Source organism: Atheta coriaria, unplaced genomic scaffold (assembly GCF_025399875.1).
Source record: "Atheta coriaria isolate IRGN ID8LTWV9N9 unplaced genomic scaffold, Caltech_Dcor_3.1 hic_scaffold_7_pilon, whole genome shotgun sequence".
Taxonomy (NCBI): domain Eukaryota; kingdom Metazoa; phylum Arthropoda; class Insecta; order Coleoptera; family Staphylinidae; genus Dalotia; species Dalotia coriaria.
The window spans coordinates 10660360-10678139 of NW_027045449.1; the positions used below are offsets into that span (position 1 = coordinate 10660360).

General features: G+C 36.2%; 1 protein-coding gene and 1 long non-coding RNA gene across 2 annotated transcripts in view; one reads left to right on the forward strand and one right to left on the reverse strand.

Annotated features, from left to right (window-relative positions):
- LOC135796245 (frizzled-2-like) overlaps positions 1 to 4547 on the forward strand; it is a 58433-nt gene extending 53886 nt beyond the window's left edge. Inside the window, 1 exon segment of the mRNA XM_065308176.1 lies at positions 3135 to 4547. Coding sequence (XP_065164248.1) covers positions 3135 to 3655 — 521 coding nt within the window. The 3' untranslated portion in view covers positions 3656 to 4547.
- Positions 4548 to 7772: 3225 nt separating this feature from the next.
- LOC135795376 (uncharacterized) lies at positions 7773 to 17745 on the reverse strand. Its single transcript, XR_010549075.1, has 4 exons — positions 17283 to 17745; positions 17141 to 17170; positions 16155 to 16193; positions 7773 to 8556 (listed from the first exon to the last, which is right to left on the reverse strand). It is a non-coding gene; the product is annotated as an uncharacterized lncRNA (long non-coding RNA).
- Between the last annotated feature and the right edge of the window lie 35 nt (positions 17746 to 17780).

The following is a 17780-nucleotide window of genomic DNA, read 5'->3' on the forward strand; positions in this document are numbered from 1 at the left end:
ATGATTGAAAGGGTGTTAAATTAGGGATGAAGTTGATATAGATATATAATTATAGTTCTAGTTGATTTATTCAATCAGAGATGGCGTTTAACAGCATAATAAGCATTTTTCATTCCTTAAAAATAAATTTTGCTAATTTTATTGATGGATTTGACATATACTAGGTCCAAATATCAATTAATCAAATTTTTACTAAAAACTGCTAATTTATTATAACAATATTTGCATCCTGTATGTCTCGTGTTTAAAACAAAACCAAAGTAAATTGCGGTGACCGTTCATTAATTCCTGTAACCAGGCAAACATTACCAACACCTGGAAGTCCGATAATCGAGCATGTAATGCTGCAAGCAGCCAAGCGTGTAAGGAGTCACCGCCGGAGCAACACTCGGGCGAAAGTAATGAATATGTGCGAGAAACACAAAGGTAGATAGAGGCCAGGGCGCAGCCGAGAAGTGGCAGAAACAACTAAACGTTAGGATAAAGCCGCACGTACCAAATAAAAGTGCGCGCAGCAAAGAGAGACATTCAGAGAATAATGACCACCGCATGGTTGCCGCGTACACGGCCGATGTCTTATTAGTATTCATATCGAACCACCCAAGAAGTGACATCGCAATTTAAGCTCTCCAGCCAGTGATACTTTGCGCAACTTGAACTCGGTAATAATGGTAATATCAGGCAACATTTCGGTTGACTTAAAAGCTTGAAATACTTCCAAGTTGTGATAACAACACAGTTTTATGAATTTAAATTGTGATACTTTGGAATTCGAGCCTATAGATAAGTTTAAACTCTTTAAATTGTATGAAACCGAGCACAGCCATACATGGACATGCCTGGAACTCATAAACGCTGATGCCTTTGTACACGCACGACGGATTAATTATGAAATGTAACTAAAAGCGAACTTCTGCGGCACGCTGTTGTTCTGCTTGTTGTGCTTGTTGCTTTCGACTTCCTTCCAATTCAGCCCGGGCGTTGCACACGCATTGTCTTCTATTCAATTGAAATGGAAACCGCTGTTTCATGGCGTCTGAATAGCGGCGGCAATAACTCGGTTTCTATTTGTTTTACAAATTAGGAATTGACTAACAACGCGAAATATAAGCAACATTTTTCGAACGGAGCGAGATTGTTGCTGCGCGCTGGCGCTGTGTGTGTTCGAGGTATCACGTTACAACTTAATAATCGTAAAGATCCGAACGGGACAAACAACGAACAAAACACATGCAGAAACGGAAAGCTGCGCGCGCGATAGGAAATCAGATTGCGTCTCGCGCGAACAAAGAAGAAAGCAAAAGATATATGCGAGGAGATGGGACGTAAATAAAAACGTCCAAATAAAATGTAAGTGGATATAAAAGCGATGCGTGTCAGCCGAGAAGTGCTGGCGAACGAAAATAGGCATTTTATGCGATGAGAAGGAAAAAAAAAACATAAAATCTGTCGAGACATAAATTTGTCATCAGGATCAATAATATGCTTTCAAGCTAATAAAAATATACAAACTAGGTATTACCACATCTGACTATAAACTCATGTAAAACATAAACTTTATAAGAGAATTCAAATTCAAATTAACTTACAACAAAAATTATGTATTCATAATTTTCATAAGCCTACTTCGAAAGTTTGAAAGATTTCGCATTATACAGCTCGCAATAAATCCTCACTCGCAATTTCTTGATGCTTTTATTATTCACGTGCAATTTGCCTTCATTATAGCCATGTTTGTCAGAGAATTCCGACAATATTAAATCTGCCAGGCAAGCGATAATTGACAGTTAGATTCGCCTATGCAATCCTAATATGCACAAGGAATCTATTAATTAATAGCCCGCGAAGAATGAAATGCATTTTTCGATTAAACGACACATTACAACTATTAGATCCACCGTTATTTCAACGAAGATAAAATCAAGTTTTCAGCACGCTTATGATGATATTTAATACCACCCTGTTGCTATCGCGAAGCGAGGGGCTTTAAAGTGCTTTCTTTAGTTAATTATACTCGCAAATTAACATCAAGAGTAGGTACCTGAATGAAAGAGTTTCGGGAAGACTGATTACACTAATTATGAAGCTTTTATATCGTCATCTTGAATCTTTTAGAACAATTTTAACTAGTTTATTACTGTACAAGATGCAAAAGCAGTTAACTCATTGTTTTTAATTAAAATAAAACCAAATTGCCGACATTACCAACTAGTGTTTCATATGAAGTAAATAGAATTTAGAGAAGTTGTTTGCTATTTTCTATTTTCCGTAATGCACCTGCGTCTTGTAAGCGCATTGCGGGTATAATTATTATTATTATAGAATCTTGCTCCAAAGCAATTGCTAATTTGAAATGGTAATATCCATTGCGTTCGCTAATTATTGTCATTTGTTGACAGCGCAAATCACGCCATCGCTGCTGGTCGAATCATTAAATGCTACAGCGTCGAAACTTTGTTTATCAATATTTATGTTAGTATAGTGGCTAATTAATAGTCATGATTGGATTAATTTGAATTTTCTAGCCGAGAATGTGGGCGCAGTCAAATTATTACATTAATATTCATCAGCTGCACGAAAATTTCTGTGAAATTCTGGCCTACACGAAGCGGAATTGAATTGTGTGCAAATTTATTTTACGATACACTCCTTGTCGTCGGTATATCAAATTTGATCAGATGCAAATATCATATTTTCTTTTTTATCTCGATTGTATGCATTTAGAAAGGGTAACTAAAGTGAATGCACATGCAGGGACATCAAAGTTTATTGACAATACAATAAATGTAAGAAATGCCGCATGCAGCAGGATAGAAGGAAGAAAAAGAAATCTCTTTCACAAAGGTTAATGTTTTCCATGAACTCATTGAGTGTACAACTCCGATGGTTTTTGTGCGTCTTCCATTAAAACATCTAAAAGCATCAAATTGTGTTAACTGACCATAACGAGCCTAACAGCAACCAAACACAAACGCGCGCGCTAATGATAAATCAATATTTGTTTAAAAAAGTTGAGATAATACTTGAACAACCTCCTATAATATAATAAATGCTCTTCAGGTCTTGTAATTTGATTTTGTCTGTTTGTGCCGATGATGTGGAGTAGCTATTAATGTTTTTTTGGTGATTTTTAGGTGATGTTCTCAGCGGTGTGTGCTACGTGGGTTTGTGGAACGTGGAAGCCATGGAAACGTTTATTCTCATACCACTGTGTATCTACCTTCTGTTGGGTATGGTCTTCCTACTGGCTGGATTCATCTCACTCTTCCGAATTCGCACCGTGATGAAACACGATGGTACCAAGACGGACAAACTGGAGAAGCTGATGATTCGCATTGGGATCTTTTCGGTGCTGTACACCGTACCGGCGTTGATTATTCTCGGCTGTTTGTTCTACGAGAACTTCAACTTTGACGCGTGGATGCACACGTGGACGAAGGACATGTGCGAGAAGAAATCGTTTGCCATACCGTGCCCCATGAAGCACGACTATGTGGAGAACCGGCCGCTGTTCGTCGTCTTCATCATCAAATATTTAATGTACATGATTGTCGGTATCACGTCCAGTGTCTGGATATGGTCCGGTAAAACCATGCACAGTTGGCGGGTGTTTATGAATAGGTTTAGGTTCAGGCATAACGAGGCGTACGTGTGATAGATGCACGTGATTCACTCAGTAAAAGTACACAAAATCAAAAATTATCATAAAATAGCGTGAACAAAGATTTGTATTGTGTAGAATTATTAATCTAGAGATGATTTGTGATTACGTTGATTTTAGTTTATCATTTTAATTACCACATTCTATTGTAATCATTTGACTGATATGTTTTAAATTGATTAAGTGCTAAACGCAAACTTTGTTTTGTACGTATGTCATTTTATAATTTAAGTATTTGCTTTTGCTAGTAGCTAGCAATGATTGTAATTTTATTTTACAGTAACTCCGGTTGAATACGTAACTTTAATGACGAAGGGTGCATTGTAATTTCAACCCGCCATTACAATTGATGACTGAGAGAACTTATGTGTGAGTTTTTCTTTGAATGGAATGAGATTAATGCAGCTATGATACAATTGAGAGCAGTATTGCAGAAGATGATGTTGTATCCGTGTAAAAATTAAATTTTATGAAATTGAATATAATGTACATAGTATCAACTATATAATATGATGGCAATTAAATAATTAATGTAAATATTTATTACTATTTTTATATAAATGTCGTATGTGACTTATTTTTAAACGCTGTAAAAGTTGTACAATTGCTTTAGACTGAATCTTCTTGATCATACATGTAATTTAAGCTTAACCCGAGCGCTACAAATGAAGTAATAAATCGTCCATGGTACGCACAAGTATTGCACATCAAAGAATGTCTTCCAAATTCGAATTCTAATCTTGTCAATTAAATGAAATCTTCATCTTTATAGCAATATCTATTTATATTACCATGAGAATTGAACATGACGCACATCAACAATATTTTGTAACCAGTTTAATTTTATACTTGTATATATTTTAAATAAATTTTGTGTATATCGTAATTGTTGTGTTCTATTTCAAAAGCAAATCAGCAGAATTTATGTTTTTGATGAAAGACTAGAGAAAAGAAATGAAAACATGATTAATGATACTTTATTTGATGTTTTTAAGTAAATGTTTCCTGCTCTCCACGCCATCTGCAAGAGTCCTTTACTCCTGGGTGTTAAGAGAGGGTTGCGCATAGCTTATATCCGCACCGCGCATGTCTTGCTTGGCAGTGTGCAACCTGTCGTCTAAGCGTGCACACGTATTTCCAGTTCTCCGCTTAATACCGTTTGATGTTTTACGTTTAAATGTTCAATATCCACACACGTGTTCTTAAAAATAAGTGTGATAGAAATTTATATGCTAACGCATTATACACAATCGTGAATACATCGCCGGGAAATAAGTACGCGTGCCATGTTTTCTCAACAACAAGAGTGCCCAGAAGCATTTATTCATGGGACCTTATAAATAGGTAAATTGTGGATTTGATATTGGTCAGTCCTCTGAATTATATTCACTAACGTTGCTTTCATTTAATTTTCGACTTGTGTTCAAGGACTCTTCTAAACACACTCATGTGCACTGATTTGGGTGTTGCACCTATGACCATCACTTCGTGTTGCGAGTCCATTCAGCTAAGTATACATTCCAAAACAGAGGAAAATTAATTATTTACATTAACGTAGATCAAACTTAATTAAATTTCTTGTTGGTAGCTGGAGGTCTCCTTTATTTTCTTGGTCAACTTTGCTGACATTTTGAACGTATTATGATGCAGCTAATTTTCACCTGCTATTCTTTATCCTTCATTCGCACTACTAATGTCAGTAAGTTTCCTTAAAGCAATTCGAAATTTTGGCTCATTTTTGAAAAGTTATTGTAGAAAATGGGTTGTATCTTGCGTTTCTCTGGCTATATTAAATCTTTTTGCTTCAGATAACAGAAGAAGAGCAGTTTAATCATAGAAACTATATTTCAACACCGTCAAGGGTCTGGAAATTCTCTTAAATCGATCTCCAATTTCAACAACTTTGATGGTTTTTGAAAAGTTATGGTGAAAAATGGTCTGTATCTCGCGTTTCCTAGGCTAGATTTTAATTATTTTTGCTTCAGATAAAAAGAGAAGAGCAGTTTAATTATAGAAACTGCATTTCAACACCGTCAAGGGTCTGGAAGTGCCCTTAAATCGATCTCCAATTTCAGCAACCATGGTGGTTTTTGAAAAGTTATGGTGGAAAATGGTCTGTATCTCGCGTTTCCCAGGCTCGATTTTAATTCTTTTTGTTCAACAGAAGAAGAGCAGATATAAGAGTCAAGAGCAGTTTAATTATAGAAACTGCATTTCAACACCGTCAAGGGTCTGGAAGTGCCCTTAAATCGATCTCCAATTTCAGCAACCATGGTGGTTTTTGAAAAGTTATGGTGGAAAATGGTCTGTATCTCGCGTTTCCCAGGCTCGATTTTAATTCTTTTTGCTTCAGATTAAAAGAGAAGAGCAGTTTAATTATAGAAACTGCATTTCAACACCGTCAAGAGTCGGGAAGTGCCCTTAAATTGATCTCCAATTTCAATTTCAAAAGTTCTGATGGAAAATGGTCTTAGGTAATTTCTATTTTGTATGATCAGAGAAAGTTGTGGTGAAAAACGATCTATTTCAGTAACTTAGGGAAAATTGGGGAATATTGGGAATAATGATTTGCAGTTGAAAAGTCGTAGAAAATTTGCACAGGGCGTTAAGAGCGCCAAAACTTGCACTGCTATGCTGACACGAAGTACGTGCCGATATTTTGCATGTAAACAATTTTTTGTCGCGTTCAGCGAGCGTATCGCAACAGTGATAGTGGCCGCATGTTGTCGGCGTTGGCTGCGTACAGCTCAGTGTACTCGCAGTTTCATTCCGGTCATCGAGTAAACCGCGCGTGTTTATCGCGACTAGTTCTATTTTGTCCGATCATATTTAGGCAGGTCGATGTATAATTAACTAAAGTTATATTCGTTAAACAATCGACGACATATACTAGAATCGGACGTGACCGGGGTTTTAAAAGTGTGATTGCACGCGTTGGGTGTTTTTCAATCGCGGTTTCAATTTCGGTTTTCCGAAGCGCGTGTCAAACAGTTATCTTTTATAATTAACTCGTGCAAGTAGACGCTGGTATCCAGCGAGGAAGTTTGTGAGTGCACAAATGGAGTTTGCAATATTTATAGCGGAAGTTTTGGAAATTCGCGAATTTTAAGGCAAGTCTTCACTGCGGTAAAATATAATAACTGTCGATATTTTTAATTAAAAAAAATGTTTCTATTGTTAAATGTTGTCAATAAAACACAAGGTAATATTAAAATCTCATTCATATTTCTTTGTAGTATCCTCTTTGTCGTTTTCAGTATTGACGTCTTAAATAATATTGCATATAAATCTTATGCGCGTCGAGCGAGTGGAATATAGCCAAGACTTGTATTGTTGTTTTTAAAAGTTGAATAAAGTAGAAACATAAATAGAAGAATCAAATATTTATGATAAAAACACTCGGTGGTCGAGTGGAGACGTGCACCTGCTGGCATGCTAGCAGACACGGATCGAATCTCAGGTATAGAAAGCATTTTACTCAAATATAAAAATATCAAGTGTAATTTGGGTTACATATATGAAGAAGGCAATATGAGAAGTAAGCAAGTAAGTGGAGGAGCAGAGAGCAGAGAACAGAGAAATAGGAGAACAAAAAGAAGGAAGTAGTAGTAGAGAAGCGGAGAAGGTAGGAGGAAGAGAACATAGTAGAGAAGAGGAGAAGATAGAAGAAAGAGAACAGAACAGGAGAAGAGGATCAGATTTTTAAATTTTTTGGCCCGTGTCGTTAGACAGTCTAACTGCTTCGATGCGTTCATTGCTCCCGGCCCATCCTACAGCTGCGATGTCTCTGCGCTTCATCCCCGAAATACTCAGGCATATCAACAATTTTTATGGTGGGGGATCACCCCCAGAGAGAGGGAACTCCTTATAAGGACAATCCTTATAAGGCCTTGTTCAAATATTTCTAAGTTTTAAATCGCCTCAAGAGAGGTGACACTTAAAAATATTCTCACAAGTTCTGACCTGTAGCTGAAATGAAAGAAGGAGCACACAAATCACACAGGATACCTTAACAATTTTTATAGTGGGGATCATCCCCTGAGAGAGGGAACTCTCTTAGAAACCTGTACCTGAAATGATAGTAGGGGTACACAAATCAAAGAAGTCAATATATCTTACTATTTCTTTATTAACAATAGAATACAAGTTTATATTTTACAAGTCAACAGAATACATGTCGCCATATTGAAACAGGACTTACGACCTGCATAGCCGCGCACAGGCAAGCAAGTTGCACTTCGCAAAGTACGACCGGGATAAAGAAATTAGGAAATAGACCATTTTCTACGTGAGTGAAAATGGGAACAAATATACAGGGAGTTACAAAAAGAAAATTACTACATCACAAAAAGAAAATCAATAGTACAAAAAAGAAAACAGTCGGGAATACAAATTTAGAAAGCTTATAATAGGAAATCAAGAAAAACAAACATACAGGGTGATACAAACAGGAAATTCCTAAATTTAAAAATAAAATACAAAGTTTAAGTAGAAAACGACCAAGAAACAACAAATTTAGTCAGTTTTACGCTAGAACGCAAGGTAAAGTAGAACATAGAGTGATCCAAGAAGAAAATTGCTACATTATACAAATATATTACAAATATTTTACAAATATATTACTCTCAATAATTAATTGCCAAGTTACGAAAATACGTTAAAGAGCCTGCAGATTTATAAAATAAAAATAAAAATGCGAGCAAGGAAAATTTCACGTTATTAAACCGATGATTGACATGACCATACTCTGCGCGTAGATCCAAGTCGCATCCGACGGAACGCATCAATTTTGTGTTGTTACGGTATTCACGTTACATGCAATTTTAGATAAATATGAAAGTATAATGTAATAATGTTTACAAACTTACCAGTGCATCATGTAATCATAAAAAGTACTGAAACAAAAAAACAACACGTGTGTGAGAACTCGCACTATGATGCACACTTATTTAAATTTGTTTTGAGGGATAATGAACCTGTACTATTTTAACACACAATTTTCCCTGAATATCCTGCCAAGGACAGTCGTTAATTACACTTACTTAAAATTACGAATAGGATAAATATTTCTAAAACCAATTCTCAATATCAAAATAATCCAATAGCCGACACGCACATGGAAACACCAGTTTTATAATCATTTTACGCGTTGAATCATCCTTAGCAAAACAATCTACATGTCTGTTGTCAGTTGGTGCCGTTAGAAATGCTCATTTTTAATCAATAATAAAATGTAATGTAATCGGAATAAATTAAAGAATGATGCCGAGCCGCGTGCAGGTAAGAACAGACTGAAGCGGTCGAACGTTCGTAGCATGAGAGGCAACATTGCGCACGTTTATAGCGATATAAAAACTTGTTTATACACAAACCCTGATATGCGTGTAGAATGGAAATAGCACATTTTTGAAGTGCACTAAAATAAAATAAAATATAATAATTCATTACATCAGTTGTTAATTTCAGCATTCGGTTCGCGCGATATACTAACGAAACTACGAGTACTATTGCGTATATGCGTATACACACAACTATCATTATAACTCGCGTTACGGAAGATTCTCGCAATAAATTTCGATACAGGGAAATAAAGAATTAAATTCCGCATCTAGGAAAATTATTCCGAACTTAGTTTAAGACCGCGTTCGCGTGTTATAATATTAAGAAAGTACAATTCCTAGCGCAACGAGTACTATTGCGTATATGCGTATACACACAACTATCCTTATAACTCGCGTTACAGAATTTTCTCGCAATAAATTTCGATACAGGGAAATAAAGAATTAAATTCCGCATCTAGGAAAATTATTCCGAACTTAGTTTAAGACCGCGTTCGCGTGTTATAATATTAAGAAAGTACAATTCCTAGCGCAACGAGTACTATTGCGTATATGCGTATACACACAACTATCATTATAACTCGCGTTACGGAATTTTCTCGCAATAAATTTCGATACAGGGAAATAAAGAATTAAATTCCGCATCTAGGAAAATTATTCCGAACTTAGTTTAAGACCGCGTTCGCGTGTTATAATATTAAGAAAGTACAATTCCTAGCGCAACGAGTACTATTGCGTATATGCGTATACACACAACTATCATTATAACTCGCGTTACGGAATTTTCTCGCAATAAATTTCGATACAGGGAAATAAAGAATTAAATTCCGCATCTGGGAAAATTATTCCGAACTTAGTTTAAGACCGCGTTCGCGTGTTATAATATTAAGAAAGTACAATTCCTAGCGCAACGAGTACTATTGCGTATATGCGTATACACACAACTATCATTATAACTCGCGTTACGGAATTTTCTCGCAATAAATTTCGATACAGGAAATAAAGAATTAAATTCCGCATCTGGGAAAATTATTCCGAACTTAGTTTAAGACCGCGTTCGCGTGTTATAATATTAAGAAAGTACAATTCCTAGCGCAACGAGTACTATTGCGTATATGCGTATACACACAACTATCATTATAACTCGCGTTACGGAATTTTCTCGCAATAAATTTCGATACAGGGAAATAAAGAATTAAATTCCGCATCTAGGAAAATTATTCCGAACTTAGTTTAAGACCGCGTTCGCGTGTTATAATATTAAGAAAGTACAATTCCTAGCGCAACGAGTACTATTGCGTATATGCGTATACACACAACTATCCTTATAACTCGCGTTACGGAATTTTCTCGCAATAAATTTCGATACAGGGAAATAAAGAATTAAATTCCGCATCTAGGAAAATTATTCCGAACTTAGTTTAAGACCGCGTTCGCGTGTTATAATATTAAGAAAGTACAATTCCTAGCGCAACGAGTACTATTGCGTATATGCGTATACACACAACTATCATTATAACTCGCGTTACGGAATTTTCTCGCAATAAATTTCGATACAGGGAAATAAAGAATTAAATTCCGCATCTGGGAAAATTATTCCGAACTTAGTTTAAGACCGCGTTCGCGTGTTATAATATTAAGAAAGTACAATTCCTAGCGCAACGAGTACTATTGCGTATATGCGTATACACACAACTATCATTATAACTCGCGTTACGGAATTTTCTCGCAATAAATTTCGATACAGGGAAATAAAGAATTAAATTCCGCATCTGGGAAAATTATTCCGAACTTAGTTTAAGACCGCGTTCGCGTGTTATAATATTAAGAAAGTACAATTCCTAGCGCAACGAGTACTATTGCGTATATGCGTATACACACAACTATCCTTATAACTCGCGTTACGGAATTTTCTCGCAATAAATTTCGATACAGGGAAATAAAGAATTAAATTCCGCATCTGGGAAAATTATTCCGAACTTAGTTTAAGACCGCGTTCGCGTGTTATAATATTAAGAAAGTACAATTCCTAGCGCAACGAGTACTATTGCGTATATGCGTATACACACAACTATCCTTATAACTCGCGTTACGGAATTTTCTCGCAATAAATTTCGATACAGGGAAATAAAGAATTAAATTCCGCATCTGGGAAAATTATTCCGAACTTAGTTTAAGACCGCGTTCGCGTGTTATAATATTAAGAAAGTACAATTCCTAGCGCAACGAGTACTATTGCGTATATGCGTATACACACAACTATCCTTATAACTCGCGTTACGGAATTTTCTCGCAATAAATTTCGATACAGGAAATAAAGAATTAAATTCCGCATCTGGGAAAATTATTCCGAACTTAGTTTAAGACCGCGTTCGCGTGTTATAATATTAAGAAAGTACAATTCCTAGCGCAACGAGTACTATTGCGTATATGCGTATACACACAACTATCATTATAACTCGCGTTACGGAATTTTCTCGCAATAAATTTCGATACAGGAAATAAAGAATTAAATTCCGCATCTGGGAAAATTATTCCGAACTTAGTTTAAGACCGCGTTCGCGTGTTATAATATTAAGAAAGTACAATTCCAAGCGCAACGAGTACTATTGCGTATATGCGTATACACACATATATCCTTATAACTCGCGTTACGGAATTTTCTCGCAATAAATTTCGATACAGGGAAATAAAGAATTAAATTCCGCATCTAGGAAAATTATTCCGAACTTAGTTTAAAACCGCGTTCGCGTGTTATAATATTAAGAAAGTACAATTCCTAGCGCAACGAGTACTATTGCGTATATGCGTATACACACAACTATCCTTATAACTCGCGTTACGGAATTTTCTCGCAATAAATTTCGATACAGGGAAATAAAGAATTAAATTCCGCATCTAGGAAAATTATTTCGAACTTAGTTTAAGACCGCGTTCGCGTGTTATAATATTAAGAAAGTACAATTCCAAGCGCAACGAGTACTATTGCGTATATGCGTATACACACAACTATCCTTATAACTCGCGTTACGGAATTTTCTCGCAATAAATTTTGATACAGGGAAATAAAGAATTAAATTCCGCATTTAGGAAAATTATTCCGAACTTAGTTTAAGACCGCGTTCGCGTGTTATAATATTAAGAAAGTACAATTCCTAGCGCAACGAGTACTATTGCGTATATGCGTATACACACAACTATCCTTATAACTCACGTTACGGAATTTTTTCGCAATAAATTTCGATACAGGGAAATAAAGAATTAAATTCCGCATCAGGGAAAATTATTCCGAACTTAGTTTAAGACCGCGTTCGCGTGTTATAATATTAAGAAAGTACAATTCCTAGCGCAACGAGTACTATTGCGTATATGCGTATACACACAACTATCCTTATAACTCGCGTTACGGAATTTTCTCGCAATAAATTTCGATACAGGGAAATAAAGAATTAAATTCCGCATCAGGGAAAATTATTCCGAACTTAGTTTAAGACCGCGTTCGCGTGTTATAATATTAAGAAAGTACAATTCCAAGCGCAACGAGTACTATTGCGTATATGCGTATACACACATCTATCCTTATAACTCGCGTTACGGAATTTTCGCGCAATAAATTTCGATACAGGGAAATAAAGAATTAAATTCCGCATCTAGGAAAATTATTCCGAACTTAGTTTAAAACCGCGTTCGCGTGTTATAATATTAAGAAAGTACAATTCCTAGCGCAACGAGTACTATTGCGTATATGCGTATACACACATCTATCCTTATAACTCGCGTTACGGAATTTTCTCGCAATAAATTTCGATACAGGGAAATAAAGAATTAAATTCCGCATCTAGGAAAATTATTTCGAACTTAGTTTAAGACCGCGTTCGCGTGTTATAATATTAAGAAAGTACAATTCCAAGCGCAACGAGTACTATTGCGTATATGCGTATACACACAACTATCCTTATAACTCGCGTTACGGAATTTTCTCGCAATAAATTTCGATACAGGGAAATAAAGAATTAAATTCCGCATCTAGGAAAATTATTTCGAACTTAGTTTAAGACCGCGTTCGCGTGTTATAATATTAAGAAAGTACAATTCCTAGCGCAACGAGTACTATTGCGTATATGCGTATGCACACAACTATCCTTATAACTCGCGTTACGGAATTTTCTCGTAATAAATTTCGATACAGGGAAATAAAGAATTAAATTCCGTATCTTGAATAAAATGGGCAAAAATTGAAAAATGTCACTTTTTAGCACTTTTAGTCGCGTTGTTCAACCTTTTACTGTAGGAAATATAATTATTTTATATTTGTATCTGATAGAGAATTTTCCAATCTTTCATAATCAACAATTCGTTGGTAGCTATCTGTATTAGTTTAAGATATATTAATTATCAAAAATCGTCGAAAAAAAGTATCAAGCACCCCCCCTTGGCAATTTCTTCTTAAGAATTAAAATTTCATCTCTCAGATTTCCGTTTTAACTATCCTATCTTATAGAGAATAGTCTGTAGATTAAGACGCTGCGATCGGATCCTAATTATCTCTTTTAGTTTACGAGATATTCGCGATTGAATAAAATGAGCAAAAATTGAAAATTGTCACTTTTTAGCACTTTTAGTCGCGTTTTTCAACCATTTACTGTAGGAAATATAATTATTTTATATTTTTATCTGATAGAGAATTTTCCAGTCTTTCATAATTCGTTGGTTGCAATCGCTTTTAGTTTAAGAGATAATAATTATCAAAAATCGTCGAAAAAAGAGTATCAAGCAAGACAATTTTTTCGACCACGCGGGTAAAGTGAAAACAAGTAAAGTCAATAACGGATTTGATTAGCATATGCCTGATGAAATACAAAAACATACCTTGATGCAAAATAATTTTTTGCGTTTTTTCATATCCATAACTTGCAAGGACCTTAATTATTCACATTATAAGAATGATGAACTACGCGTATAAAACAAAATAGTATGCGACGGAACATCACTCACGCTTTACCTCCACGTATGTATAATTAGCGTCTTTTGACGCCGCGTTGAAGTTATTAAGCCGTCAAAGTCGCGTGTATACCCGAAAAAATACTAACATTTAATGAAAAAAAGTGAGAAAATCACAATTTTATGCAAATTTTCGCGGGATGCAGGTCGCATTCCTACAACAAATAAATACAACCGGACGGAGAATTTAATTCCGCATCTTTTGACACCGCGTTGAAGTCTTAAGCCGGCAAGGTCGCGTGCAAACCCGAAAATATACTAACATAAAAGAAAAAGGGCCATAAAATCACAGTTTTATGCTAATTTTGTGGGTTGCTGGTCGAATTGCTGTAACATATAAATACAACGCAACGGAGAATTCAATTCTGCATCTTTTGACAATGCGTTGAATTTATTTAGCCGCCAAGGTCGCGTGTAAACCCGAAAATATACTAACATTCAACGAAAAAAGGTGAATAAATTACCATTTTATGCAAATTTTCGCGTGTTGCAGATCGAATTCCTGCAACAAATAAATACAATCCAACGGAGAATTTAATTCTGCATCTTCTGACGCCGCCTTGAAGTTATTGAGCTGCCAAAGTCGCGGGAAAACCCAAAAGTATACTAACATTTAACAAAAAAAAGCCAAAAAAATTACCTTTATATTCAAATTTTCGCAGGTTGCAAATCGAATTGATGCAACAAATAAATACAGCACGACGGAGAATTTAATTCTGAATCATTTGACGTCGCGCTGAAGTTATTGAGCCGCCAAGGTCACGTGTAAATCCGAAAATATACTAACATTACAAAAAAGGGTAAAAAAATCACACTTTTGTGCAAATTTTTGCGGGTTGCAAATCGAATTCCTACAACATATAAATACAACCCGACGGAAAATTTAATTCTGCATCTTTTAACGCCACGTTGAAATTAGTTAGCCGCTATGGTTGCGTGTAAACACAAAAATATACTAACATTAAAAAAGGGTGAAAAAAACACCCTTTTATGCAAATTTTCGCGTGTTGCAGATCAAATTCCTGCAACAAATAAATACAGCCCGACGAAGAATTTAATTCTGCATCTAGTGACGACGTGCTAAAGATACTTAGCCTCCAAAGTCGCGGGAAAACCCAAAAATATACTAACATTTAACAAAAAAAAGGTGAAAAAATTACCCTTTTGTGCAAATTTTGGTGGGTTGCAGGTCGAATTCCAGCAAAAAATAAATACAACCCGACGGAGAATTTAATTCCGCATCTTTTGACGCCACATTGAAGTTCTTGAGCCGCCAGGGTCGCGTGCAAACTCGAGAATATACTAACATATAAAGAAAAAGGGTCATAAAATCATAGTTTTATGCAAATTTGGCGGGTTGCAAGTCGAATTTCAGCAACATATAAATACAACCCGACGGAGAATTTAATTCTGCATCTTTTGACACCTTGTTGAAGTTATTGAGCCACCAAGGTCGTGTGTAAACCCGAGAATATACTAACATTACAAAAAGGGGGGAAAATTACCCTTTTATGCAAATTTTCGCGGGTTACAGGTCGAATTCCAGCAACAAATAAATACAAGCCGACGGAGAATTTAATTCTGCATCTTGTGATGCCTCGCGGAAGCTACTAAGCCGCGATGATCAGGCGCAAACCCAAAAAAATATAAACATTTCACGACAAAGCTACCGCTACCTGCATAAGGTGCCTTGAATCGAGTCACATCTACCACTACCTTCGTACGGTGCCCTGAACACAAATCACTTCTACCGCTACCTTCGTACGGTGCCCTGAACACAAATCACTTCTACCGCTACCTTCGTACGGTGCCTTGAATACGAGTCACATCTACAGCTACCTTCGTACGGTGCCCTGAACACGAGTCACATCTACCGCGACCTTCGTACGGTGCCCTGAACATGAGTCACTTCCACCGTTACCCCCTATGGTGCTCTAAACCCGAGTCACTTCTACCGCTTCCTTTGTACGATGCCCTGAACACGAGTCACTTCTACCGTTACCCCATATGTTGGTTATCCGCAATATGATCCGTTTTTCACATTATCATTAAGTGAAATATATACGGCCCCCCTAATTCGCGAGCTATTGCAACACGCAGGTGAAATGTAATAAAACATTTAACCGAATAATATAACTTAATTAAAAACTTACCAATGCAACGCTCATCGAATTGCAAGGGTGCGACAAGTACTGTAATTAAAAGAAAACATAAGTTAAAACAAAAATATTTCATACAATATGATAATATTATATTCACACAAGGGAGAAAACAAACGTTCTGTGTTAAGTATCGCAATGGTCAGATAAAAGTAACTTACTCAAGCACGAATAGGTTTCCGATTGATCTAGCGACCGACCACGTCCCACAATAACCGAAATATTTGATTTGAAATAAAAACATCAAAAGAAAGCAAAAAAAAAACATTTATGCACATTAAACACACAATTACTTATTAAGAAAACACTGCAGGTGCATAATACGACTAGGTCGATTGATGACCGAATATAATGCAAACTTTGAAAATAGAAGTAAAAACGAAACGCGTTGTGCTATATACGTATGGATACGCCAGCGACCGGCACGAAACTAGCTGCAATCCATCAATAGAGCATGCCGAAACTGCGCACGCAAGGATGGCCACAGTTCACAATAAGACTCTATTGCCTGCTGCATAAACCCGGCAGGTAAAAGCAATAGATGCGCAAAGGCACGCGACCTTGTGCGCGAATTGCAATCGATGCGCAAAGCCGGCGGCGCGTCGATTGCACGCGACCTTGTACACGAATTACAATAGACACGGTACTTGAGATAAGAACTAAACTAAAATGTGCTGCATGCGACAGCGCGACGAAAATCTTACGCGTAGCATCTTGCAAGGCGAATGCGATAAAAAAGTGGCTAATACACAAACGCTTATAATAGAACTGTCTTCAAAGTAATACAATTCTATTTTATGATTTTTAGTTCATGCACTCGTACACTAAAATTTAAATCGCGAAATTATGATTTATGAGTTCGTGGTATATTTACCACATCAAAAGTTAAATTTAGAAAAAGGTAAACGAGCGAGGTAGAATTTTCCGTTTTTAAACGCGTATTTATATTTACTAGAAGAATAATTTAATTATGGATTTACCAGTCGTTGTCCGCATATCCACAGCAAATACTGAAACATAAAAAAACACGAGTTGAAACATTTTGCAAGCCACAACGCGAACCATCAAGTAACTTTTGTCAAAACATGCATTCGCAAGAATTATACTGTTTATATTACTTACGATATTGCTGCTCGCTCGACGTAGCCTTTGTAATCCATTAATATCCGATAGCAAACTTATTTCACGTTTTTAATTATTCGACACATGATAAAACTTAAGTGAAACCACAAACTCATTAGTAACTGCTAAATGATGTGAATTCTTGACCGAAAATAACGCACTTTACTTAATTAAAATGTCACGCAATAACACGAATCACGAGATGCATCGAATAAAGCAACTGAAGGACTGAGGAATATGCACGCATAAAACGCGACAAGTTAAGACACGTCTGCCCGAATACAATACACTAAAGAAACACTACGCTAGAGTTCGGATCGCAGGTAGATTCTCGAATGTAAACAAACAAGCAACTGATAAGAACACATTCCGATGCACAAAATCGCGTGATCTTACACGGCACGCGAGTATTCTTATAAGTTGATGTACACTCACTACTACCAACAGAGAACTGGATGCGATAAATGCGCTTAGAATTTAACGCAAATATATGCATCC